This window comes from Cinclus cinclus, chromosome 2 (genome assembly GCF_963662255.1).
Source record: "Cinclus cinclus chromosome 2, bCinCin1.1, whole genome shotgun sequence".
In the NCBI taxonomy this organism is placed as follows: Eukaryota; Metazoa; Chordata; class Aves; order Passeriformes; family Cinclidae; genus Cinclus; species Cinclus cinclus.
This window is the reverse complement of record NC_085047.1, coordinates 90,971,646-90,997,156: the sequence shown is the minus strand read 5'-3', so window position 1 is coordinate 90,997,156 and position 25,511 is coordinate 90,971,646. Positions and strand designations below refer to the sequence as shown.

At 40.6% G+C, this 25,511-nt stretch overlaps 1 protein-coding gene across 2 annotated transcripts; it reads left to right on the top strand.

Annotated features, from left to right (window-relative positions):
* The first annotated feature begins 993 nt into the window (after nucleotides 1-993).
* Nucleotides 994-25,511, top strand: EDAR (ectodysplasin A receptor). Of its 2 annotated transcripts, none has more exons than XM_062515072.1 (11): nucleotides 994-1,056; nucleotides 2,147-2,269; nucleotides 3,385-3,566; nucleotides 8,393-8,478; nucleotides 18,181-18,267; nucleotides 19,388-19,516; nucleotides 19,605-19,679; nucleotides 19,983-20,055; nucleotides 20,790-20,949; nucleotides 23,777-23,837; nucleotides 25,192-25,511. In XM_062515072.1, exons 1-11 carry the CDS (start codon nucleotides 1,006-1,008, stop codon nucleotides 25,509-25,511), a joined length of 1,347 nt encoding a protein of 448 aa, XP_062371056.1. In that variant the 5' UTR covers nucleotides 994-1,005. The 2 variants fall into 2 exon arrangements, with proteins under 2 accessions (XP_062371056.1, XP_062371055.1); XM_062515071.1 differs by having other exon boundaries at nucleotides 1,006-1,056; nucleotides 19,391-19,516.

Genomic DNA, 25,511 nt, shown 5'->3' with positions numbered 1-25,511 from the left:
AAAATTGAAAGAGTAGTTTACATCTGCTAGGACCAAAATGTGGCAACTGTATCTCAAACACTTGCAATTTGAAGCTTTAAAACCCCCAGGGCATATTATGTGCTTTAACAGTATAATTAAATAGGTTGTATCAAGCTAAAAAAAGCACCTCATTTGTGCTTCCTTTTCCTGTCTCTTGTTTCACCTTAGAAAGAAATGCAGTACTTGAATATGGAACATTTGTTTTATTCAAAATTAATCGTTTTAAGAAGCTAAATAAATTAGCACATGTAACATTGATTTCAGCCTTTCTTTTTCCCAACTATTTTAATAGCTTTTCGGATATAAGGTTTGGTTCCTTCTTTGGGTTTAACTTACTAAATATGCAGTTTGCTTATCAAGAACAAAAAGCAGCTGATGCTTCTTAAAGAAGGGAAAGCATCTCTGGGGCTTTCTCAGTGCATCCACAGGAGCCAGCAAGGAAAGTGCAGCCCTGATGTTCTGACTGCCCACACTGATTGCCACTGGCTCACTCCCTGGCTCTGCTTTGGCTGTTCCATGCTGATCTTTCCCAGACAAACCTGATGTAATGTGGTCAAGCACTAATTGGTGTGGACACCAACCAGTCTACTGATCCCCAGCCCTCTCTCATTTAGTGGTTAAACCTCCCTCCATTCCTCCATGGGAGAGTTTCTCAGCAAGCCAAGAGGTGCCAGAATTCAGACTTGGTTCCTCACCTTTTACAGATTTTTTGCAAATATGGCAAGACTGGATATTCCCTCCTGCCACTATCTTCTCAAAGAGAGGAAGGAGAGGTGCAGTAGGGGTGTGTGGTGTCTGTGTGTGTGCACGACTGCACGTGCACATCTCCCCCTCTCTTTGTTTAGAACCCTGGGCAATGCTCCCATGTAACCTTTGTTCTGCTTACGAGCCCTTCTGTTCTTATTTTGGCAACACACACAAATATTTACTCATGTTCATAAACAATCACCAATTCTATCTTTTCAGGTGAAATATCAAGAAAGCATGGCTCACCTGGGTGAACGTAAATGGACTCACATGTTCCCTTTCCTGATGGTAGGTATTTGTGTGTGAACATGTCTCTCTAGTGTGCAGATAACAGGGTTCTGCTTGGGTTATTCATAACCACCTGTGAATTGTGGCATACATGACCTAGGGACTGAACCTCAGTGCAGTGATCATTTGATCATTTTCATTCCATTGAACACCTGAGAATGTGCTGTTTAAACCGTGCCTGCTAGGGGGGAGGGGGAAGGAGAAGGACCCAGGATGGAGCAGAGACAGAAGGTGCTGGAAGAGCACATTAGCCTGGGTGTCACATGAAGCACAGCCCTATTGTGGTTGAGGCCCGAGGCAGTGCATTATCTCTGGTTGCTGTAGCTGTCCCTTGCAGTCACATTTATGAAGGCTCATTAGAGCTGGGAGTGATGAGGGTGTGAACTCGGGTATTTGCCTGTGTGGGAGAGCATGCGAGTTAACAGGTCAGGAACTGTGGCCTCCAGTGTTTTATGGAGTGGCAGTGCCAACAAGCACGAATGTCAGTCTCTGAGAAACTCTTGGAAGTACCAGGTTGCTGAAACCTGCATCAGCTTCCATTTAAATGCTGTCACCTGGTGTTCTAGAGGAATGGCTGAGGGAGCCTGGAGAAAAGGAGACTCAGGGGTGACCTTATCACTCTCTACAAATTCCTGAAAGGTGTTTGTAGTCAGGTGGGGTTGGTCTCTTTTTCCAGGCAGCAACTGACAGAACCAGAGGATACAGTCTCAAGCTGAGCCAGGGGTAGAGATAGGCTGGATATTAGGAAAAAGTTTTTTACAGGAAGAATAATAAAGTATTGGAATGCTTTGCCTGGGGAGGTGGCAGAGTCACCATCCCTGGTTGTATTTACAAAAAAGACTGGATGTGGCACGGTTTACCTGAGGTGTTAGGGTGTGGCTTGGACTTGATGATCTTGGAGGTCTCTTCCAACTTAGTGATTCTGTGATACTGCGATACCACTTCTGCTTTTGAGCTTTTGGGGTGTTCCACATTGCAGTGCTGGCCCTGCTGCCTGTTGGGCCACAGCAGCTGTGCAAGGGGAGGGGGTGAGGCATGGAGGACGATGGCAGTGGAAGTGACAGTGCTCTGGAATGCTCTCTGGTGACAGGTCTCCCTGGTGTACTCTGCCAGTGCCGAATACTCCAACTGCGGTGAGAATGAGTACTACAACCAGACCACAGGCATGTGCCATGACTGCCCCAAGTGCGAGCCGGGTGAAGAACCTTACATGGTAATTTCAGCTTCTGCTGCTGCTGGGGGGAACATATCAAGCAACAAATGCAAAAAACCCAGATTTTTTGTTATGTGGAAGAAGTGGGTAGGAAAGCAAATGGGGTAGGCTATGGATGCCTAAGCAGGAGCACTCACACCTTCAAGTGTGCCGTGGGAGCGAGGCATCCTGTATGCACGCCAGCAATCCACATCCCAGGAGCAGCCTCTTAAGAGGGATACTGTAAAAATTAAAACGTAGAAGTTCCATACACAGTCTCTCCCAGTCTGTTCTCATCTCAGTAGTTATTTAGAATCTGATGCTGACATTCCAACACAGAGTGACAAACAGGTCAGTCTGGTCTGCTTGCTGGCCCCTCACACTGACACACAAAATTAAACACACACAAAATCTAAAAAGTTAGTTTTGCTCTCCCGCTAAGATCTTTTGGCATTAGAGGAACTTGGATGTTTCTGCAATATTTTAAATTATGGTTCCTAAATAACAATTTGATTTACAGCAGATAATTGTTGCTTATTAAAAAAAAAAATACTGAAATCCTGTTTGGTTTTAATGGGATAAACATCCTATTGCAAGCATTTCGTACAATGGGTATTCCCAAACAAGTATGTTTGAGTAATAACCAGTTTGGTTTAGTTTTATTTAATCTAAACGTAATGTTCAGCTGGGACATGTGAGTTCAGAGGTTACAAAATCTCATCCAAACATTGCTTTTTGGGCTGTTCCCTCTGGGGTCTCTTAGCCTGAAACTGCTGTAGCCCTGCTGCAGCTGTTTCTCCTGTAGTTCTCTCCATTCTTCCATTTTTAGCTCACTTTCTATCCAAGCAGCAGATGAAATTCACTTCCACAATTTGCTGGACTACGATAGAAGTAGTATGGGGGGCCCGTTACAAGCTGTATGATGCTCCAGTTCCCCTTCTCCCTCTTCAGCACAGTGTGCTGCATCCATATATCCCTGCATGGTCTTCTTAGGACAGACACTAACAGGCCAAAGGACACACTCCTCTCTCTTTGTGCTGCAAAGCCAATGGGGCAGGCAGGCTGTGAACATTCTCTTTTGCTAGAAGTTGGTGTGCAGAACAAGACTGCTTTTGAGTGACTGTGTGTTGTTGCAGACATGTGGATACGGCACCAAAGATGAGGACTACGGCTGCATCCCCTGCCCTTCAGAGAAGTTTTCCAAAGGAGGTTACCAGATATGCCGACGGCACAAGGACTGTGAGGGTTTTTTTCGAGCCACAGTCATGACACCTGGGGATCAGGAGAATGATGCAGAGTGTGGTCCCTGTCTCCCAGGGTAAGGACTTATCCATGGTCCTTTGCTCTACCCAAGGCACTGGGAAGTACTTTTCTAATGTCAAAATCTCTGACAGCCTCTCCATCTCAAAGCTGACTGTAGGTACAATACTGGCAAATTATGCTTTTTCATCTCTGCTGAAACAATACACTTAAATTTTTCAAAAGCATTGGTGAGTTTAATAAACATAGATTCATAAAATAGTTAGGCCTGGAAGGGACCCTAAAGAAGATGGTTTTAGTCTTACTGAAATCTCACTGAAGAAATATCTGTTTGGAACACCTAGTAAAATTTTCTCTTATTAGAAGTGGAAAGGGAACTAGCACAGGTTTGCAGTGCCATTTTAAATGGTCAAAGAAATCCAGCTTGACCTCCAGCTGTAGCTTCAGAGGGTCACCTTCTAAGTCCTGCCCCCTACATATGAATTGCATGACAGCACCTTAAATACCCTGTAGGGTCTGTGCTGGCACTACAATATCTTTAGGGGCATAAAATATCTCCTCTCCAGATGTGAGCAGCTGGCACATTTGTCAGCAGTTGACAGTATTAGCTAACATAGCTGTTCAGTGAGATTTACCAAGGCATTTTAGTCTCTTGGGTGTTTTCTACACAACAGAACGGAGTCAACAGAGCTGTTAATGTAACGTTTGTAGTGCTGTTCAGAGTCAAAACAAGTTTCAGTGCTGGCTGAAGGGGCTTGAAACAGGTGCTGTTGATTAAGTCCATCTTTGTAATGGTCTCTTACACTCGGTATAATTCTGATAATAATGGTGAGAAAGAAATTGCTACATTGGATATGTATATCCTTGACAGTATTGCATCTGAAAGTCTGCAAATCCAAGCATATATTTGCACTCTTTTTTTGTAGGGTGAGTAAATACTCTAAAATACAACCTCACCTTACATACCTTTTTGGTTTCTGCCACTATTTCTCTTTGGTTTAGAGAGTAATCCCTACTGACATTTGGCTTTCGTGCAGTTTGCAGATGCTATGTAACTCACACTCCCTAAGCCCTCTTAAAGAGGCCCTGCAAGCTTCCAAGTTTATTTTATCAGTAAATCTGTGTGAAATATTCACAGTTTACAAATAAAATTAAGGACTTGTCTAGCTGCCCACCAAACAGGCTGATGGTGTGACTTGAAAAAAGTTCCCTCTTGACTCCCCCTCATACATCATAAAGAGCAAGAAACTTAAATAGTGGTCACAGTTGCTGTTTTGCAATTTTTGTCAGGACTAATGAGGTCACCCAGGTGGGAGCAGGGTGCTGGCTGAAAATAATCAGCTTGCACAGCTGGTGCTTGGGGAGAAATCTCAAAACCTCGTGTTTGCACAGGTGTAGCCTGTAGCAGAAACTGGTCTGCCAGAATCTGGCTGTGTGCTGCTCCTCCTGCAACGCTCAGGTCCTGGGATTGTTTGGCAAAGCCAGCAGTTAAGGAGAAACACCCTTTCAGCTCAAGCTTGAATAGATGGAATTCTCAAGATAAACTAAACTAAAACAAGCTCTGAAGCTGCCCTGACTTCTCATGCTACTTAGAGTCCTCAGAGTTTGCTCCTTTGTGCTGGTGGGGGAAATGCAGTGTGTGTCAGAGCAGAGAGCTGGTGAGTAGCTGATTGTCCTTATTGTCCCCTGTGCCACAAGGATAGCCAGGTACCAGGTTGAGTGGCAGCTGACAGTGTGCTCCCTTGCCTGGGCAGTAAGCCTCAGAGAGCTCCTGAGTGGATGTGAGGGTTAAAAGCAAGGTTTCCATTTTCAGAGGACTGCATCCATAACACACTGCAGACCTGCCCAAAGTAACAGCCCACATTGCACTTAAGGACATCTCATCCCTTTGCTATTTTTCACCAGCTCAGTAAAGAAGCCTGAGGAAAAGATGAGCATATGGCACATTCTGTATTAAATTTTTCAGACAAAATACCACTGAACTGGCAACCTTTTCCAGTGGTTACATGACCCACCCTCTGTACTTTATCTTAAAATAAGTACTGGATAATTATATGTTTTTCCTTTTATTTTATGTTTTTTCCACTATTACTGATGACCAATTTTAGGGAAGAATGAGACCTCTGGTAGAGGAGGAGGGGTCATCCACTGCTTCTTTGTGTTCCCTCTCATATAAAACAAAAATTATACTGTCAGGCTCACAAGAAGTGTGAAAGACAGGGAAGATTTTGAAGGCTTAGTTCCAAAGCTGTGATTCTCAAAACTGAAGTCCAGGTGCCAGTGAACTCTAGAGGTACCTGGACTGAGCCTCCTGGGACACTGCAGGTTTTGTCCTCTGCTCCCTGCCCAGAAGCTCTTCCATCATGTCAAATAGGACAGGTTAAGAATGTGGAAATTAGGTGTGACTAGACTATTTCTCTCCATGGGGTGATCCATTAGGTGTTCCTGGAGTGTGACTGAGCTCACAGCCAACTACAAGCAGCAGTGGCAGGTCAGAGCAAGGGTCCCTCTAGCCTGGTCATCTGTCTTCATTCAGTAGTGGCCATAAGGAGTAAGAACAGGTCAAGTATAAATAATACATACCCCTTATGCTGTCTCAGCACCTATTTTCAGTTTGGGGTAAGTCTCCGGACCTCTCACAAGCCAGAACTTCAATGGGATAATTTTCTTTTTGAATGCAGTTGAAAATGCCTCTGCTACTGACACTTCCCCATGTCATGTGTTTGTCCATGGCTACAGCAAATACAGGATCGGTTCTCTGAGAGGCTTTAAGAGAAGGAGCGAATGCTCTTCTGGTTTTTTGCATGAAAAGCTTTAGCCAGTGAATTTCTAATGAAACTAAGTCTTAGCCTTGCTGTTCTGGATCAGGCAGCAGACGCCTCTGCCAAGGATACTCATCCTTGCTGTCTCTCTGCAGACTGTTCCCTGCTGAGAACAGCACCCACCCCTCTCCACCTCCTGCCCCAGTCCAGGCTCCCTATTCCATTGAAAGGGCAGACCTAAACCCAGGTCTACGTCCCTGAGCCTGGAATGACACCACCAAGGTTAGCCTATGATAAGCCACTGTGGTGTTAAGCAGGAAAGCGAGTCCATTTCTCACTCTAGCCTCTAGTCTTGGATTTCTGCCTGTAGCCCCTCCAAACCTGAGTCTGGCAGGTGCCAAGGAAAGAAAGAATAAATATCAAAGTGGAAGAGTAATACCATGAAAATTCATTTTGTCTTTAGAGGGTCACTTCTCCATAGCTGGTGATATAAAACTATCACGTATTTCCAACATTACCTTTACTACCTGGTGCATTGGAAAGTAACCAGAAACACAAATCTGTTGCCAGTACTTCGTGTGGGTAAGTCACTAATGCTTGCAACTGCAGAGTTTCCCACTCATGTGAGTGAATAGTTGCCTGCCATGAGCATCCTCTTCAGTTTTTTTTACGTGTCCTCCACCATTCTGCATTGTGGTGAAAACCAAGAATTATTCCACCAGCTTGATTTCATTAAGTGTCAGAAGGATTGTTTCTTTCCTAAACCAGCACAGCCATTAGACTGTGGATCGTAACTGTCCTGTATTTTTCTTCATAGATTATATATATCTTTGAGCTTCCACTATTTTGTTTTGTGGTTTGGCAGTCTCTTCCTGTGTATTTATTCACTGCTTTATAGACTAAAATTACATAGGCACCCATAAGATAGAAAGGATGAAGTTTTGCTCCTTACAGAATGGTAGAGTGGCACATGGGGCATGGGAGATATTTGAAGGAAGAAGTGAGGGTGAATCTTTTAAAACCAGTAAGAAAGAAATTAGGAAAAGCGTATAGCTCCCCTGTTCTCTGAGTTTCCTCCAGTCCCTGTCACCCCTTTGCATCTCTGTGCATTCCATTTCCTGGACCTAGCTCTCTTATTTGTCATTCATTAATACACCAACTGATTTTGATGGATGGTTTCAGCAGTGGTTTCCTAACAATGCATATATTTTCCAGGAAAAACCCATACTTCACATGCATAGGCAGGTATATAAGAGCAGAAAACAGATCCCCAGTTGCATCAATGTTTGCAGTGTTGAGTTCCTGTCTGCACAGAACAGATTATGAATTTATTAATCTCTTCATTAAAATATGTAGTGATTTACAAGTGATTTGTAAAGACATATCCGTAACATCAACACTATGATGTTACATCAACACATGTATGATTCTGATGGAATTACTCATTAGGGTGCATGTGGATCCAACTCCTGAGTAGCCAACTACCTTATTTCAACACTAATTTATTAGCAGCCCAGAAATTCAAATTATGGAAACCTTTCCTTCACACTGTAATTCCACTATCAAGGACTAACTTATGAACAATACAACAAGGAAATAATTAAAAAAAAAAAAAACAAAACAAACCTGTAAAACCTAATCTGCCTTGCCCTGTGAGGGTGTTTTTTTTCCTGTATTTTTTATTTTGATCTGGCTCAGATTTGCTTCTAAGATTATAGAAATAATTCTTAGGGTGTTTGTGAGTAAAATTAGCCAACCATATCCAACTGGTGGTCTTGCTTGAAAGATCGCTGCTTCAAAAAAACGTATTCTCTTACTTTGAAAAATCCTGTTTCAGGGCATGCTGCAAACTGCAGCTTGAACTCAGCAGGGAGACTAATGTTGTTTTAGGCAATGTTACCACTTCTTGTCATGTATAGATGTTTGATTAATTGTATTTTAAGAGGAAAGGAAGAAGAGAAACACAGTCTCTATTCAGGCAATTAAAAAAAAATTGCCTCAAATTTCTTATAAAAGTTTTTTTAAATGGTTTTTGTCTCCATATAATTGGTTGCTGCTGAACCATGTTCAGTCATATCATATTAATTTGCACTGTTTTGCCTCTTCTTGCCCCTCACTGCAGTTACTACATGCTGGAAAACAGACCTCGGAACATCTATGGGATGGTTTGTTACTCATGCTTGCTGGCACCACCCAACACTAAGGAATGTAAGTGTTCTGATGTTTCTATGCATTTCACTGCAAAATGTCATCATTAAAATCATCTGGAAGCTCAATGTGAAATCTTACAGTGATGATAATTATGTTCAAACATTAAACCCAGCTCCAGTTAAGAAATTTCTGCTTCCAACTAGCCTTGCCAACAAAAGGAATGTTTATCATTTGAGGAAAAATAAGAATCTTTGATTTTTGGATCTACTATTGCTCATATTTTCTCCAGTTTTCATCTGTTAAGATATCCCATGTCTGCATAACTTATAACTTCTTTGGGTTACTTAACCAGTAGGTCCAGGAAATCCCATGTCTGTGTATTTTTTTTAACTGAGTTTCAGTTCACCTGTGAAGAAAACCTGGGACAATTTGTAGATTTGTAATTTGTAGGAGTAAAAGGGCATAACACCTTTTCATATCCTTTTGCTGCAAAGTGATTCAAGGGTTGACATTGACGTCTGGTGGTCAGCACTGATAAGAGAATTAGTTCTGTAGATTACATTGAGAAAATTCTTCTTAACTGAAGAAATCATGTATGGATGTGTGTGTGACGCCCTAGAGGTACCCGTTCATTTTGTACAGTGTTGGTGCAATGGCTTATCCATCCTCATGCCATGGGGAGGAGGGACAGCTCACACCAGCACTGTCCTGCAGGGGAAACCCCCCGAAAACTGCTGCCTCCTTTAGGGGGAAAAGAAAGTGAGAAAAAGAAAAGGAAAACTGAGGCTCTCTCTGAATGACCAAGTTACTTTGACACCCCCTCAGAGAACTGGGAGAAGATCAAGACAAAAAAACTTCAAAACAAAACAACAACAAAAACTCAAATAAACAGAAAAAAATAGCAGTTCTCCAGCAAAACCTGATGCCTCTAAAACCAAAATCCTGTCTATGTTCTCTTTTAGAAATCTTTGTCATGAAAAGGAATTTCAGTATTTTGTCTGCTTGATTTGAAAGCAGGGATTGAAAGTCCCAGAGCATTTATTTATGTACATAAATAGCAATTGCTTTGTTCAGATCTACAGGACTGTGTATCACTGGTGCTCTGGGAGTCTTTAAAGGAGGATAGGACATGCATGCTGCTAACCCATAGGTGGAAATTAATCCCTTTCTCAGCTCTGATGGTCTGTCTCAAACACATACTGAAACAGGTCATTAGTGGTATAAGACATGGTATAACTTACTGATTTGGGAAGAAACTACCAGATCTTATGGTTACTACTCACCTAAAAGAAAACAAATCTTTGTCTTTTGTAGGATGTCTGGCAGATACAACAGGTAATGTGTTTCTATAAGGAAAGTATGATCAGCACAACTGATCAACTACATGCAATTTTTATCTTGATAAACACAAGAATAAATATGTATTATCTTTGTGTGGAATTTAGGCAGGTGCATAAGCCAACAAATTGATTGGGTACTAACAAAAAAAGAAAATATTAGTCCTTGAAGGACTAAATATTTCCATTTTAATTAAGTCCATGAAGCCAACCATTTGATTACAAGTGTTCAAAAAGTAATAAAGTGTCTCAAAATCCAAGTCCCTCAATCCAATTAGCTGAGGTAATTTGGTTTATGATATCTAAATCTCAGGACCTCATTTGGAATGACAGTGCCCCAATTCATAGGTATTAATTTGTACTCCAGTTGGAAAATCAGCCTTGCTGCAGGAACCCCTTGAAATGCTCTCTGTTGCTGTGGAAGGTAGTGTAAAATCTGGTGTTAGCAGATGATCTTTGTCACACATATCACTGTCATCAGATTATACCAGTCAGAGCAAAGAAGGGGAGACATGTCAGTGTTGCACAGCTGTGGAATTTTTTGAGGTGTGCAAATTCCTAGTTCATATAAGCACTCCAAGCACAAAACCTTAATAAGGGGATGAGATTTCTGTCACATGAAGGATAATACCAGCATTTTGGTAGGAATGGTTCCTTTGTGTAGAATAACCTCTGCTTATTAACTGGCTGTCAGGATGGAGAACCCAGTATGAAAACTCCAGGTGGCCCCAGGAGTCTTCTCTTCCTTTGTTGAGACTTCAGAATAGCAATGAACAGCAGTCAGGAGTCTAAACCCCACACTACAGTGTTGCCTCTTCCCCAGAGCTCCTTTTCTTCAAACTCTCCTGCATACAGCACACCACTGGAGAAAGGTGGCCCAGTGGGTCACAAGGGAACAAGAATGGCAAATTACTTTAAAATAGGAAGCTCGGGGTGACAAGCTCTGAGTTTACACCTCTATACAGAAAAGAGTGCAGATGAATCCTGCTTCAGGCCTTCATTAGGGCTGAGACAGGATGGGAGAACAGTGGTCCTCTCCTTAGCTGTAAACATTCCTTGCTGGGAAAGTGCCTGGACTATGTGTTACAGATGCCCAAGTCCAGAGGTATGTGCCCCTGCATGGAAACTTGCTCAGGGAATTTGTCTGATGACACATTTCATCTGGCAGGAAAATATTTGGGTTTGATCAAAGGGTAAGCAAATATCTTTCAGCTCATATGCAGTCAATAAAACTTGAAATGGCCAAGGACACAAGATGAACACCCTGTGCCCCAGCATCTGGAAATACTAGTGTAAAAAGGACTGGATGTGAGAAAGAAATTTCTTGATGGGCCTGTGTCACCTTGTTGGATTTTTTTCCCTCTCAAAGGACGTGAGACATAAATAGCACAAAATAGCATGGAAAAGAGGGGGAGGAAGGGGAGATGATTCATAAAGGCCAGAGGTTTAATTGAGGCAAAAATGTCACCAGTTTATGGTGTTGAAAATATCACTGTTTTGAAGGATGGGAGCAACAGTTCTGCAGCCTGGGAGGAACTACAGGCTTCAGTGGCAACTTGTGGGCAGAGGACACACAGGGGGAAAGGGCTATGCATACATGAGCATAACAACGTGTGTTCTGTAGCAGGAAAGCTTTTTCTTACTGTGAAAAAGGGGAACATCACCATAAAAACTATAGTTTTCACCATCTTGTGCTCTGTGAAATAGCTATGTAAGATTTCTGACCTCTCAACATGCAGCTTCCTCCAGGAGCTTCTGTGTTGAGCACAGAGGAGCACAATGTGAAACACCAAAGATGTGAGAACAACATCAGTGCTTGAGGCAGATCATGAGCCATCAATGCCCCTTGCTGGCACTAAATGGGGATCTGGTACCCCTGTGATAAATATCAGCACTGCAGAAGAGAGGAGAGGCAGGTTTTCCATGTAAATCAAACCATTTAGATAATGAACATCAAACCACTCTAAGATGTGGCTTCCCACAGTTAATGGTGCTGGATTTTCCATCAACACCTCTGGAACTGAAGTCACTTCAGGCCTCTGACTATGTCGGGTGTTTTTGTTGTTTTCTTTTTCTTTTATCCCGTATAAAAATATATGCAAAAGACAGAAGATGTAGCCATATATGGAGTTTCTCTGGCAGAGAGGTACAGTCACTGCTGGAAGAGATTTTGTTTTTTAGCATCTGAAACTCTCAGTTTATGTATATTAACTCTCTCTTTCTCTACAAAGTTTGATATTTGCCATTCCAATTCAAATTTGTTGGAGAAAAACAAAATCAAACCCTGCTACAATAACTTTAGGAAAATTTACTTTGAAGTTGAATTTACACAATTACATCAAATATGCAAATCCTTTTCCACTCACAGATTATTGGTCTAGAGAACTCCAACAACTGATTGAGGGTTTTTCTTTTTAATCTACTGTATATAATCATAAGTGTGTATGTGCATAAAATACTTCATGTCATTTTATTTCACCTTTTTTGCTGGATTTATATATGAAAACAAATGCAATAACTAATCTGTGTAAGTTTTTTAGGTCTCACACCTACCAATGATAATGTGGGAAAATTAAAAAAAAAGAAAAATATCAATAAAGGAAACTATATGTAGTCAGGCTATCTTTTAAGTACCGAAGAGCAAACGACATCTAGAAGAAGAAAAGGTCATTTTTATTATTGCAATATTAGAATTTCAAAACGAATAAACAGATGAGATGGAACAGTTGACTAACCATTGATGGTTTTGTGTGACAAGCTGTAATCACCAGGGCACATCCAAACCCGTGTACTGAAGACTCAGAGCTCAGCCTCCTTAACTGAAGGGCTTAATGCAAACAAGCTTAATGCCAAAACCACTGTATTAGTTAAAATAATTATTTCAGAGCTTTTTATTTTAACTTTCCATTCTTTGTAATATCACTAATTTCCATTCCTTGCCAGTTTTATCCTTTTGTAATATAATCAACATCAGGTCCTTTTTTCCTTCTGTTTCAAATTATGCCTGCAAATGGACAGGCTTGTTATCTGGAACTAACAAACTTCTTTTCTTTTTTTTTTTTGAGTTGTTTGATCTCTGAACACCCATTTCCTCTTCACATGTGCACTGGGAGAAATGTTGAAGGCCGCACTTTATTATTCACTGGTGGTATGGCCTGATTGTCCTCCCCTAGGGATTTGTCCATATTAGGAAAGGAACCTAACCTTAGGATAAAATTGGCCAGCTTCAGCCATCAGCCTTCAAGGGGAGGGGTCTGAGAAAAAAATGTGTGCTTTGCTGTTTTCAGCTGCTGGGAAAGCTGAGCTTAGGTATCCCTCAGGAGGTTATGTGGTCCTGGCACAATTCTTCCCAATGAAACCACTCCAATGACTTTTGATTTCACTGGTGCTGGAGCTGCAGCTCCCACAGTGAGCATCACCTGTCCATGAGAGACACTGCAGGTCTCTGCAGGATTGCTCTGACTGGACTCAGGAGCTGAAAAACCTGCAGAGCTTCAGCCTTGTACCACCCATTCCAGCAGGCTGGCCATCAGGACACTGGGGAAATGGGAGACCAGCTCCAGGCAGGTCTGTTCTCTTCCTTATGATGCTCTAAAAGTCATGATAGCAAAGTTTAAATAGCAATTATCCCTTCCATGTAGCACAGAGAAAGGGGTGATAACACTGAATTCCTGGACAGAGGCTTAGTTAATGGAGTGTTTTGTCTATGGCTTTCCAGTACTATGCAATGATTATGGCTTCCAATGAGTCCTAAACAAAACTTCAACAGATGCAAATAAATTGTCAGACTAAGGCCATGTGGCCTATAATCATAATCACTTCCCCACCCTGGCACAATAGAGAGAGAAATAAAATAGTTATAGACATTATAGAAAGCGCAACAGCAAAAAACCATTTCCTTTTATGTGATGTGGTTGCTTACAGAGAGATTGACCAGACTGAAAACAAGTCAGGGGGAACTTTCCTATCATCATTTTCAGAAGTTTAATTCCCAGGAATTAATTTACTTCAAGCTCTTCCTGGTGTAATAGCTATCTACATTAACTGAAGTATCTACCTGTGACTCCAGAAAATATCAGAGCAACTTATAGTATTCTGCAAAATAAAGATCACTCAGGCAATCTTCCATTGCCTAGGATATGTTCTGTTATCAGTGATTTGCAATATTTTCAGGCTTGGTTTATGTTTGGTTACTGAAGTCATATCTAGGCACCTCAGAAAGAAGGTGGGCTTTGACAGCTGCTTTAGCTTCCATGATATTCCAAGTGCACAGGCATTCCATTTGAAGTGTTGTTTCCCTAAGTTTGAAATCAAACCTTTCATGTAAGTACCTGAATACACATGTACATTATTTAGAAGTTCTGACCCCTGCTTTCTACATATCTAGGTCTTTATTTATGACTAGTTTTAGTTAAAATCCAGTTTTAATTTTGTCAGCCATAAACTGTCTACTTTTATTGAATTTCAACTCAGTATAATTTATTTTTCAGCTTATATTTCATGCTGATAGTTCATTATTTCATGTGTGCTTTATCCTGCTTCAGCCCATAAAAGAGTCTCAGTGATGGCACTTACTGTGCTGTTCATACTGGACTAAGCCTGGGAGAGGTGGGATGCATCAGGAAAAAGCAAGCTGCACTCAAGAGCAAGAAATAGATACATATATAGACACCAGTATTTTTAAATGTGTCTTATTTTATGATCACTCTGATAGTCTGCTGTGTACACACTTTGGGGACTTTTATGACATATTATTAAGTAGACTCAAAAAAACCCAAAAATCTGTTGCTAGTTGTGAGCAGCAGTCCTTTAAATGGACCAGTAAGAGGATACCCACAGCAACATAAGTCAGGGGCACATGTGGTCTCCTACTGCACCAGATTTTATTCACTCACAAACACTTGCAAGGGGCATGGTGGTAAAAACCTCCTTTCCCTGTGCCCTCCTCCTCTCACAAATCTGGTAGTTTTGTTTGTCACTTCTTATTGTAAGTTCTGTCACAAGGTACAGGAACAACTGGAATAGTCACATAAAGCAGAAAGGTTCATTGAAACAACAACAACAAAGTATTTTATTGCCCAGCATTTGTTTCCTGAAAGAACAAAAGGCAGCTGCATGGTAATTTAAGTTAAAACTATCTTTTGAGTTAAAATTGCCAAACATTCAAAAGTGAATACATATTCAATAGTTCTTTTAAACAAGAAGTATGGAGCATTTTTAAAATTGAAACTTTATTTAGACTCCAAGAAAGTTACGACTAAATCATTTTTTTTTAATAAAAACATTTATAATGCAAAAGTTGACCAACCACCAGTGATAAACGTTTTTCCTAATTTCTTTATCACATTCCTACAGTATTACATACAGGTGTCTAGGAACATAAACCAACCACTCTTTTGCACAGCTATAGTACAGCCATCAGTCTTTATTTAAAAAACAGAGTTGTTTCCATATGGTGTGCTGTAACACCTTAAGATGTCTCTGCATGAGCTGTATCTAAGTCTTTATAGATTATGTGTCATCTATCTTGGAAGCAGAATTAATAATGTGATTGGGATGCAAAACTGGATGTGCACAGGAACGACTGACATTGCAGTCATGGTGTGGGGCTGACTGGGAAAAAGCAGCAGCTATGAGTTTTTTCTTCTTGCTCATACAAAAGGGGTATAAACTGAAATTCCACAGAAGGTGGCAGTTTGGTTCCTCTTGTAGTGCAGGTGCATGACTTGGCACCTTCTTCCAAGCCACATCTAAAGAAAAATCTTGGCTCATAATGGATATGCTAAATTATTAAATTTGACAGAAGACTTAAAATATGTGTAAGGACTAACTCCCACCCAGGCATGTGTGAAAGGCCACCACATTCTAGCGCCAGCCTTGATTCTGCCATGCCAGCACTACAGAACAAACGAGGTGGCTCCGTTCCCATGCAAGGGACATTCTGCACCTAGGGTGTGGGGCTGGAGGCTCCCCCAGCTGTGCACAGGAGAGGGGGTGTGCTGTCCACGTGTGTGCATGGTGTGGGCACCACACCCTGCCCTGGCGTGGGGTGGAGCTGGGTGAAGTGTGGCCATGATGCTGAAGGAGGAGTGGTGACCTTCCTCCTTACCCTTCCTGTGCCACTGCTGCTGCCTGACTTACCACTTTGAAAGGCTCTACTTCCTTTCACAGATGGGTGAAAAACACGAAGTTAACAATACCAAGAGACTGAAAGGTTATTAGGCAGAAATTCTTCAATCACTTCATGCTTCAAGTGAAGGAAAAGAGAGGCAAGTTTGCTAAAACTCACTTGCAGAGATGAGCTGAAGCTTATTAGCTAAACTCCAGGCAGACAAAGCAGTACAGCTTGCCTATGTTCACCGAGAGGCAGTGTCAGAGAAGCTGTTGTTGACTTGTTGCAGCTTGCAAGGGCCGTGCAGAATTCCAATTGGCTGTAATTGCATTTGCCAGGGGGGCTGCAAGAAGAGGCGTAAGCCTGGTGGCTGTGCATGAACATGAAGGAAAGTATCAGGCTACGGCACTGGCCATTTGCTAAACTTCCTCTGTTGTCCAGCCACAATGAGTAAACACAGAGATCATGACCAAGGATGATTCACTTCAGTTTTGTGAAGAATTGCTGAAAATTTTACAAATTACCTGTCTTTAATGTCCACTACAAGCAGATGACAGCTTCATTTACTGATGCCTAGATAGTCTTACTGCATTGCAGTTTCTGGAGCTCCTAACTAATTCTTCTTAGAAGGACATCTGCCACAGAGAAAGGACCAGAGGCAAGACTTAGGCAATCTAGCCTTCATTTGCAAAATATTAAATGCATCTGAATTAATAAATTAGTATATTTAAAACCTTATGAGAACCCTTATTCAGTTTGAAAAAATTCCAGTTATAATGAGTTAATCCATTTCCTTCCAACAAATGATGTTTGAGAGAAGTTTTATGATTGTTAAAGAAAATTTATTTTGAAGACATCTCTAACTCATACTTTGCAGCCTCTTTAGGTGTACATTTCTCATTCACAACATGCAGACATGTTTTATTTTAGATAGTACTTTTTTTTCTTTTTAAGAAGACATTTCATTTGAAGAATGTGCATATTGCTTTGTTCTTATCCACAGAACATTTCTCAGACCATTCCAGACCACTTGATTTCTTGTCAAGTTTACCTGGTGATTTCTTTGAATATTTACTTGGTCAAAAGAAAGGCACAGTGAGCTCTCATCTGCTCCAGTTGCCAAACCAGCCTGTGGAGCCATGTGCTGTGCATACCTTACCAGATGACTCGGATAGATTTTTGCCTTTAGGTCTGCTGAATTTAATTATTACTGGACTTTTTCCACAGATAACTAATACAAAGCAGAAGGAATTTCATACTGCCTCCAAGACAGAAAATGATTTTCAGTGTCTGTTGATAGTAGCTGTTCACATTACATGTTTACCAATGGCATTAAAGTTCATTCAAGAAGGAAGATAATGTTTACTCTCATCCCTAAAGATTTTGTTCTGTTTTGGAATACCATGCAAACACCCTCCTATATAAAAGCATTTCCAAAAACAGCTTTATTCCAAACAATATGCACTATTGTGTGCTATTGTCAAAATATTTTATGACTTGGTTTAATGCTTTGAAAGCTTGGTGCATGTCACCAGCTGAAAGACTAACTTTAACTCTGAGTGTAGAATTTAGACCTGGAGACCCCTATTGGTCAGCCTCACCCTCTGACAGGATTAAGTTTTCCTGTAACTTCTTCATTTACTGCTTCAGTGAATTTTCACTCCCCCCAGAATATAGATTTGGACTCACAAGAAATCATAAGAAACATACTGCCCAGTTACATTACAGGAAATTCTAAAATTCCCTTTTATGACAGTACAGCTCCACGGAACAGAAATGCATTTGGCACCATTATTTGTCACCTTCCCCAGGTTTTCCTGTGGAGTCATGAGGGTTTGCATACCACCACAGCTTCAGAGTGATGCTGCTAGTGAAGGTTGCTTGTGAGAGGCCCTTGTTTGATGAATCTACCTGCTGAGTCTCAGTCTGCAGTTGCAAATACTGGAGTGGGTTGTAAACTGTTCGAGCAATCAGCTGGACCCTGGAAAACTTTCTGCTATCCAGGACAGATCCATAACATGGGAATCTATGTGCAATAGTTGACTTTTTCTTCTGAGTTCATATCTGTTCAGGAGTTTGACTTTCGCTCCCTCTGGACAGTGTGCAAACACATGGTCTGCCACCCAACTTTCAGTGTACCAGTAAAACATTTCGGGATTAGGGACATTTCAAAGAGTTCTTGGGTCCTTTGTTAATAAACGGAAATGCAACCAAGCCAAGTAAAACCTCTCTTTCCTTGAGGCAACCTATTCCTTTGACTGGACAAAGTAACCATGGAATTTTGTAGCATTTTTTTTTTCTATATTGCAGGTGCAGGCACTAACTCTGGCATTTCAGCCATTTTCCCAAGCACCTCTGGCACAAGCACTTTCTCACCTTACCAGCATGCTCACAAAGGTAAGAATGCACTCACAGGGTTAATTTAGTAGCTTTTGTTTTGAAAAGGGCATCAACAAAGAGCAACCACACTGAAAATATCTGCTGCTATTTTCATTGTCACTATTTCCAGATTTCTAAAACTGCTATTAGAAATAATTCAGAATTCATTTTTGTTTCTCAGTTAATGATCACTGCCATTTGTCAGCAGAACGTAAAAAGGACTTGTGCTGTACCCAGTGATGCCAGCTATAAATTTAGCTCATTATTTGTAGCTTTATGGAAATAGCACTCTGCCTCAGCAAAGCTTAGCTTAGAATGGGGAAAATAACTTCATGCACAAATATGGTGAGTCTCTTCTTGAGCTAACATAAACAGTTTTCCAGCACAATTATTAGGCTTTTAAAATTTTTGAACCTAAGAAGGCAAAACGGGAAAGGTGCAGTTAATGAGGTACTGACAATGCTGTTCTTGGTATTGTCTGAAAACATGACTCTTAGGATCACATTTTCAGAGAAATTAAGGCTTTCACGTCTTTTAACATATCTATAATTTTCTGCAGCCTTTCATGCCTTTTCAATTCTAGCCTTTTGCATCTAAGTTTTCTTTCTGAATATCTTTTCACATAGCTTATTTTAAATTCACTTCAATCCATGCTGCTTTTTAAGTATTTGTTAGAAAAACATCTGTTATTCTATGTGTGCATTGTGTCCTTCTTTTAACTTAGAGCTTTTGAGGCAGCCACAGTTATCAACAGTCATTTTAGCTCTTATTCACTTTGTGTATTTACTGGGTTTCATCTTGTCAATGCTGATTCTCAGAATGCAGTGCTACAAAAGCTTCTACTTTTGGTTATGTACAACTTCCCATATTAAAATACAATTTCCTACATCTTTGTATCTGATGGATCATACCATCAAATATTTTAATGAATATTACTAACTTTTTTATGCATAAATATCAAAATTTTGAGAAATTTTTAATTAACTAGCCTTTGAGATCTAAGTTTTTGAATGCTTAACAAGTAAGCAAGACGGAGATCAAATAAAGGATCACACAAACTATGTGTAGAGCAGACTGCAAACTGTTAACTATTCTCTGATCCTAAGAGTTGCTGCTTCATTTATTTTTTTTATTTCAGCAGATCTTTCAGGACAAGGACATCTGGCTACAGCTCTTATAATTGCTATGTCTACTATCTTCATAATGGCCATTGCCATTGTCCTCATCATCATGTTTTACATTGTAAAAACAAAGCCATCTGCTCAAGGTAACTGTTCAGCAGGTAAAATTTTGGTCGCAAATGCTATTTTTAGAAAGCTTCTGAGAATAATTTGTGTTATATTTGTATATTCTAGCCTGTTGCAAGAGCCACTCAGTAAAAAATGTCGAAGCTCAGGCTAACACACAAGAAGAGAAGAAAGAAGTGCAAGGTACAAGTTGTTTTAGTTTTGCTCTTTCTATCAAGCAACACTGGGCTTAAATATTCTTAATACTTTTATCTTAATTACAGTTCCTCCTTTGGAGTATATAAAACCCTCATCAGTTTACTAAAGAATTGTCTATACTAGTTTTTTTGTACTTCCAGAATGTCACATAATCCTCTGATAGCAATTAAAAATATAGCAGAGAGATTTATTTTGTCAGTAAGGCTGCCAGAAGAACTAGCTCCTGACACAAAGCACTGGTTTGGAAACTTATTGCCAATTTAAACTTCTCTAATTGCTGTTCTACAGACAATGTTGTGATATTCTCTGAGAAAGAAGAGTTTGAAAAACTTACAGCAACTCCAGCTAAGGCTGTCAAAAGGTGGGTAAAAGATAACTATACTGCCAGTTTCAGTGAAATGGGGGAGGCACATGGTCATAATTCATCCTGATACAGTGGAACACATGAAAAAATTTGAGCGATATGCTGGCAAGTTGTTGCAGCTGGGCAAAGACCAGATGCCTTAGTGGGCATTTCTTCCTCTTGTTTCTAAGAGATGGTAACAGACATCATGAAGAGACTCCTGTGTCCTCCCCATTCCTTCTGTGACCAGTTCATCAACTCTTGGGACTCCATTTCCTCATTTGAGAGGTTAATTTCAGGGATCTGAGTGCAGCTTTCACTTACATGGCTTTACTGAGGTTCCCCCTCCCTTCTAGGCAGGAAGAGTAAAAATAGCTGCTACTGGACTTAAGGAAACCCTGTGTCCCTAGCATCATCTGGATGGCATAGTGTGGTGGTTTTCCTCATCTTGTCTCTGCCCAGCAGCAAGACCTGTCTGAGTAACATGATTGAGGTGGGCTAAACACTGTCCTCAGTTGGAAAATCCCTCTATAAAAGGATTACTGCAAGCTACTTGTGACTGTGTGACTTGCTGGGCACTGCACATACACACTGGGCTGGTGAAGGCCCTTACATCCACAGGATTTCAGAGGAAAAGTATTTTAAAAAATGGAAAACACTTTTATTTCACTACTCCCAGACAGACAAAATAAGATGACTGGGGTCAACCCATGAAAGGCTTCATTAAAATAACCATATCCTCAATTTTACAGTGAAAATGATGCATCTTCTGAGAATGAACGACTTTTAAGCCGGAGTATGGACAGTGATGAAGAAGCTGCAGTTGACAAGCAAGGGACTCCAGAGAGATGCTTGTTATCTTTAGTGCATCTGGCCAGAGATAAATCTTCTACAAGCAATAAATCAACTGGGGTAAGGCTACATTGAGATTTTAAAATCGAGAACATTTTACTACTTTTTATAAAGGAAAAAAATATATATAACTATCAACCCCCAAAATTGCATTGTAGGGTAGATCAGATTGATTTACAAGAATTTCTCCAGACATATTTGTTATAGAATCTCCTTTGCATAATGACATATATGCATATGTATAGTGTTATGGGATAAAAATCTAATACTCTACAAGACTAATTAATTTGCTTTTTTTGAGTATGATATTTTATAGTTTCAAGAAAGAAAACCCCCATATAAAAGCAGTCCTCTGTCACAGCTAATGCTAAGACAGTAAAATAATGAAGTGGGCTGGATTTGGCTAATAGCAGAACATCTGAGTACCTTGACCCAGCTGCACTGGTATTTCCATGGTACAAACCTCTCAACAACATCCAGTGTCGTGCTCGATTTCCACGTGGAATTTTGAAAAACACACACATGGTTTGAAGGTCACTCCTGTGCTTTGAAGGACACTGTAATCTGATGTTTTGCTGTGGAAGGCCTTTGCTTATTCCTGCTGAGTCTGTACTGCTCAGGGCTTTTTATCTCACTTTGAGTATTTTAAGGCACAGTTAAGGCCACACCTTACCCACAGAGCCTTTTAGTTTGTGTTAACATCCTTAAGAAAAAGGTGTCTGCTCAGATTTTTTTTTTAGTATTTCAAATTAATTTTAAAATTACTACAGCTAGGTCAAAATCACATCATTAATATCAAACATCAGATATTGTTTAAGAAAAAATAGATTTGAGAATGCATCTTTTCAGGTTTGTGTGTTTTAAATTGTTGGGAGGATCAGCTCAACATTTCTAAAACACATCACTTTTCAGCCAAGATCAGACACACAAAATCTCAACACAAGTTAAATGGTTTTGTAGTTGTAGACATTTATGACCCTCTGAAAATAATTTACTATTCCAGTGCTCACATTTTAAAGTTCAGGTTTTTGAGGTGTCTCTAAATAGCCAACTTTATGGTACTTCTGTAAACACTGGCTTGAAATAGGATGATACACCTTGGGTAGTCATGAAATCAGAGTATTTCATAAGAAGCAGGTTACCTTTGAAAGATCATATATCATAGATACATTCTCCAGATTCTTTTGGATAGATAGCTCATAAATGCAACTAAAGCAGGAACTATTTCTTCCAGACCTGTTCTAGCACACATCCTCATGGATTAAAGACTGCTGACAAAGCTGGAGACAATCTTTTCAATGAATGTGCAGATTGCATCAAGATTCTCCACTCCATACCTAGGATGTCACAAACAAGCCAGTTGCCAGAAGTTAGAAAATCAGTAATTTTCTTCAGTTTGGGAATTAGGTAGCATTACTAGCACAGGAAAGAGTATTCAGAGTATTTGTACAAGGATAAAGAAAATTAGAGGCTTGCTATTAACCAAGTCTTCTTCTTCCTAGCTATAACAAAACCCATTTGCAATGAGCTGCCACACAGAAGATCATCAGGCTAAACATTTCCTGTTTGCTTTCAGCTTAAGGTTTAAAAATCCCCCATCTTCTGGCTCTGGTAAAAAGAGCATCCAGCATAATTCTTCATGGAATTACTTAACCTGCTTCTTTACCCTAAAAGTAGAGGGAGAATGAAAATAAGCTTCCAGTAGTTTTCATAGGAGTTTTAATAAACCCCATTAAAAGAAAATGTCCTGTTTTCAGGGCTCTAAAACAGATAATCCAAGCCTACAGTAGCAACATGACTGAGTAAGCACACATAAATTGCAGGAGGAGGATGTGAACATCACTCTACGTCTGCATTGCGTTGACCTGCAGTACGACGCACTCGCTTCAGGAGGAGCAGCCACTTGGTGCTCTCCAGCTGCAAGTCCATTAATCCATGTCATTGATGTGCCTTGCCCTCTACAGCCCACATAAAATGAGGAAAATCTTTCCACAAAGTAAAGTAATGAAAGCAGACTTTTATTCAAGTCTCGTTTGCATTGAGAAGTGACAAATCTGTGGAGATAATGCTGGAGTCCTATCAAAAAGACAGCTTTTCAGAAAGCTCAGTTCTAATGAAAGCTGGCACGGGGAAGAAAATTTCAGGCCCTGAGAGCTCATGACGTTTTGACATTTGTTTTCACTCCACATTGAATCCAAAGCAAAAACTTGAGAATATTTTGCTAAATGAAACTATATAAAACTGTCCATTTTTAGCTTGAAAGATGTCAGGTTTTCAGTCTTGTTTCTTTCTTGTCAAAAATGACTACATCCCTCTCGACCTCAGATGTTTCCTCTCCAAAATTCGTCGACTTTTTTTTAATCTATCTGCAAAATATTTCAGTTAATTAGTAATGCACTAAGCAGGTCCACATCAAGAAACAGAAAGGAAGAACCCCTCCTCCACAATCCTCTTAGATTATTGGAAAAAGGCAATTTCAGTCTGAATTTAATTCCCTGTATCCAGTCCTGACCTGGTTTACCTAGACATCCCTACATTAATTGTTGCATATATGGTACTGGATTTCTCCTCATTCTCAGGAGCTGGCCTCAGTCTGAAAGAGAAATAAAATAAACAAATACTTGGAGCAGAAAAGTATTTGCTCTCAAAAAAAGCCTAGAAATTGTAATGAAAGCTCTCTAGCAGTGGCAAGTGAAATCAGAAATATGTTTATGCTTCATGGAATAGTAGTTGTGTCATTTTTCTTTGAGTCTTCGAAAGGGACCCTTGAGGACATTATGTGATAACCCCATGCAATGGAGATGTCCCACAGACTTTCCACTCCTGCCTGCTAATTGTTTAATCTTGTAACTGAAAAAATTAATGAAATAAAACTCTTCTCATTTAGATTCAAAGTCGAAGGAAAAAGATACTCGACGTGTATGCTAACGTATGTGACGTTGCAGAAGGTGAGTGTACAATTTGCACCTATGTTAAAAGCATGAAATTAGATCACAAGCATTTGCTATAAAGTAGGAAAGGCCTCTGGCTATCTATGGAAAATAGTCCCAAACCAGAGAAGACACTCTGTAGGCAGATTGTATTCACTGGCCAGGAACCCTGTGATGCCCTGACTACAGAGGTGTCCAGGCTGGGCTTGGGCTGGAGTGAGCCACAGATCCTCTCTGGCACGTGCATGGGCTTCCTTCCTGTGGAAAGTAGGAAGAGTTGTTGTGGGCTGTTTTGGGACACAAAACCAGACCAAGATGCAGAAAAGCAGTTTTGCATTCCCCATCTAGAGGAAACCTGTTGGTCTTATTTCTTTAGATAACAGATAAAAAATAGTTCCAAATATGAAAGTGTGATTTGGAGAGGGTCAGGTTTGAGGGTAAGATACAAGTCTCAATCTTCTCTGCTTCTCTAAATTCTGTCCCACATCTCACAACAAAATGTGGAATTTCCAGGCTGTATCTTGACTCTCTTTAACACTTGACTACCTGAACTGTTTTAGCAGGAAACATGAACTAAATTCCCTGCAGAACAGGAGATGTGACTGCAGTTGCTTCCCACCACACACACTTCGTGTGCATATGCATGAGTATTCTGTAATTCAGAGAGTTCTCTCTCCCATCAAAATATTGCTTATGAGTAAGAAGCAGGAAAACTACAGAAGCAAAAGTCTGGTTTGGGAAAAATGCTGTAGCTGGTTCTTGCCTCTGTTTACTGAACATGAATACATAGAAAATATGTCCAGGAGAAAATAGACTTTTCCCCATAGGATGAATGTTAAATCCTCCCTAGAGATTCACGATAGTAATGGAAGTTAGGCCCTTGCCGGGACTTTTATGCTTGCATCTGGCATCATTGCCTCACCTCACTTCTCACTTTCCTGCAAGGGCAACTTTCAATTACAGATATGTTTCAGCAGCTGCTGGTGACAGTCTCAGGGAAGGGTCAAAGCTGTCTCTGGAGCCTGACGTGCAGAGGTGTATTAACGGGGCTGCTCACTAGGGACACAGTTGCAATATACTTTTTCTAACAGCTAGTAAATTTTTCAAGGAAAGGGCAGAGCCATGGGAATTCACACAATCCATCTATTACTTCTTTTCCAGGCAACTTTTTACCCTAATTATGATGTCCTACTGTGATTATGAAGAATTAATTTGGTAATATGCAGTAGTAACTTTGGACCTAGACATGTATCATGAACTATCACATAAAGATTTTAGCTGCATTCATTGCTAACAGTGTAATCTGTTGTACTTCAATAAATGTCAAGAGTTGTACCCAGAGCCATCTGACAATCCACCTGTCCCTTTGCAGGTCTGAGCCCTACAGAGCTGCCATTTGACTGCCTGGAGAAGACCAGCCGAATGCTCAGCTCGACCTACAACACAGAGAAAGCCATAGTGAAAACGTGGCGTCACCTGGCCGAGAGCTTTGGGCTCAAGAGGGATGAGATTGGAGGGATGACAGATGGCATGCAGCTGTTTGACCGCATCAGCACGGCAGGCTACAGCATCCCAGAACTGCTCACCAAACTGGTGCAAATCGAGCGACTGGATGCTGTTGAATCCTTGTGTGCAGACATTCTGGAGTGGGCACAAGCAATGCCAGCTCCTGAACCAGCAGGGACATCCTGA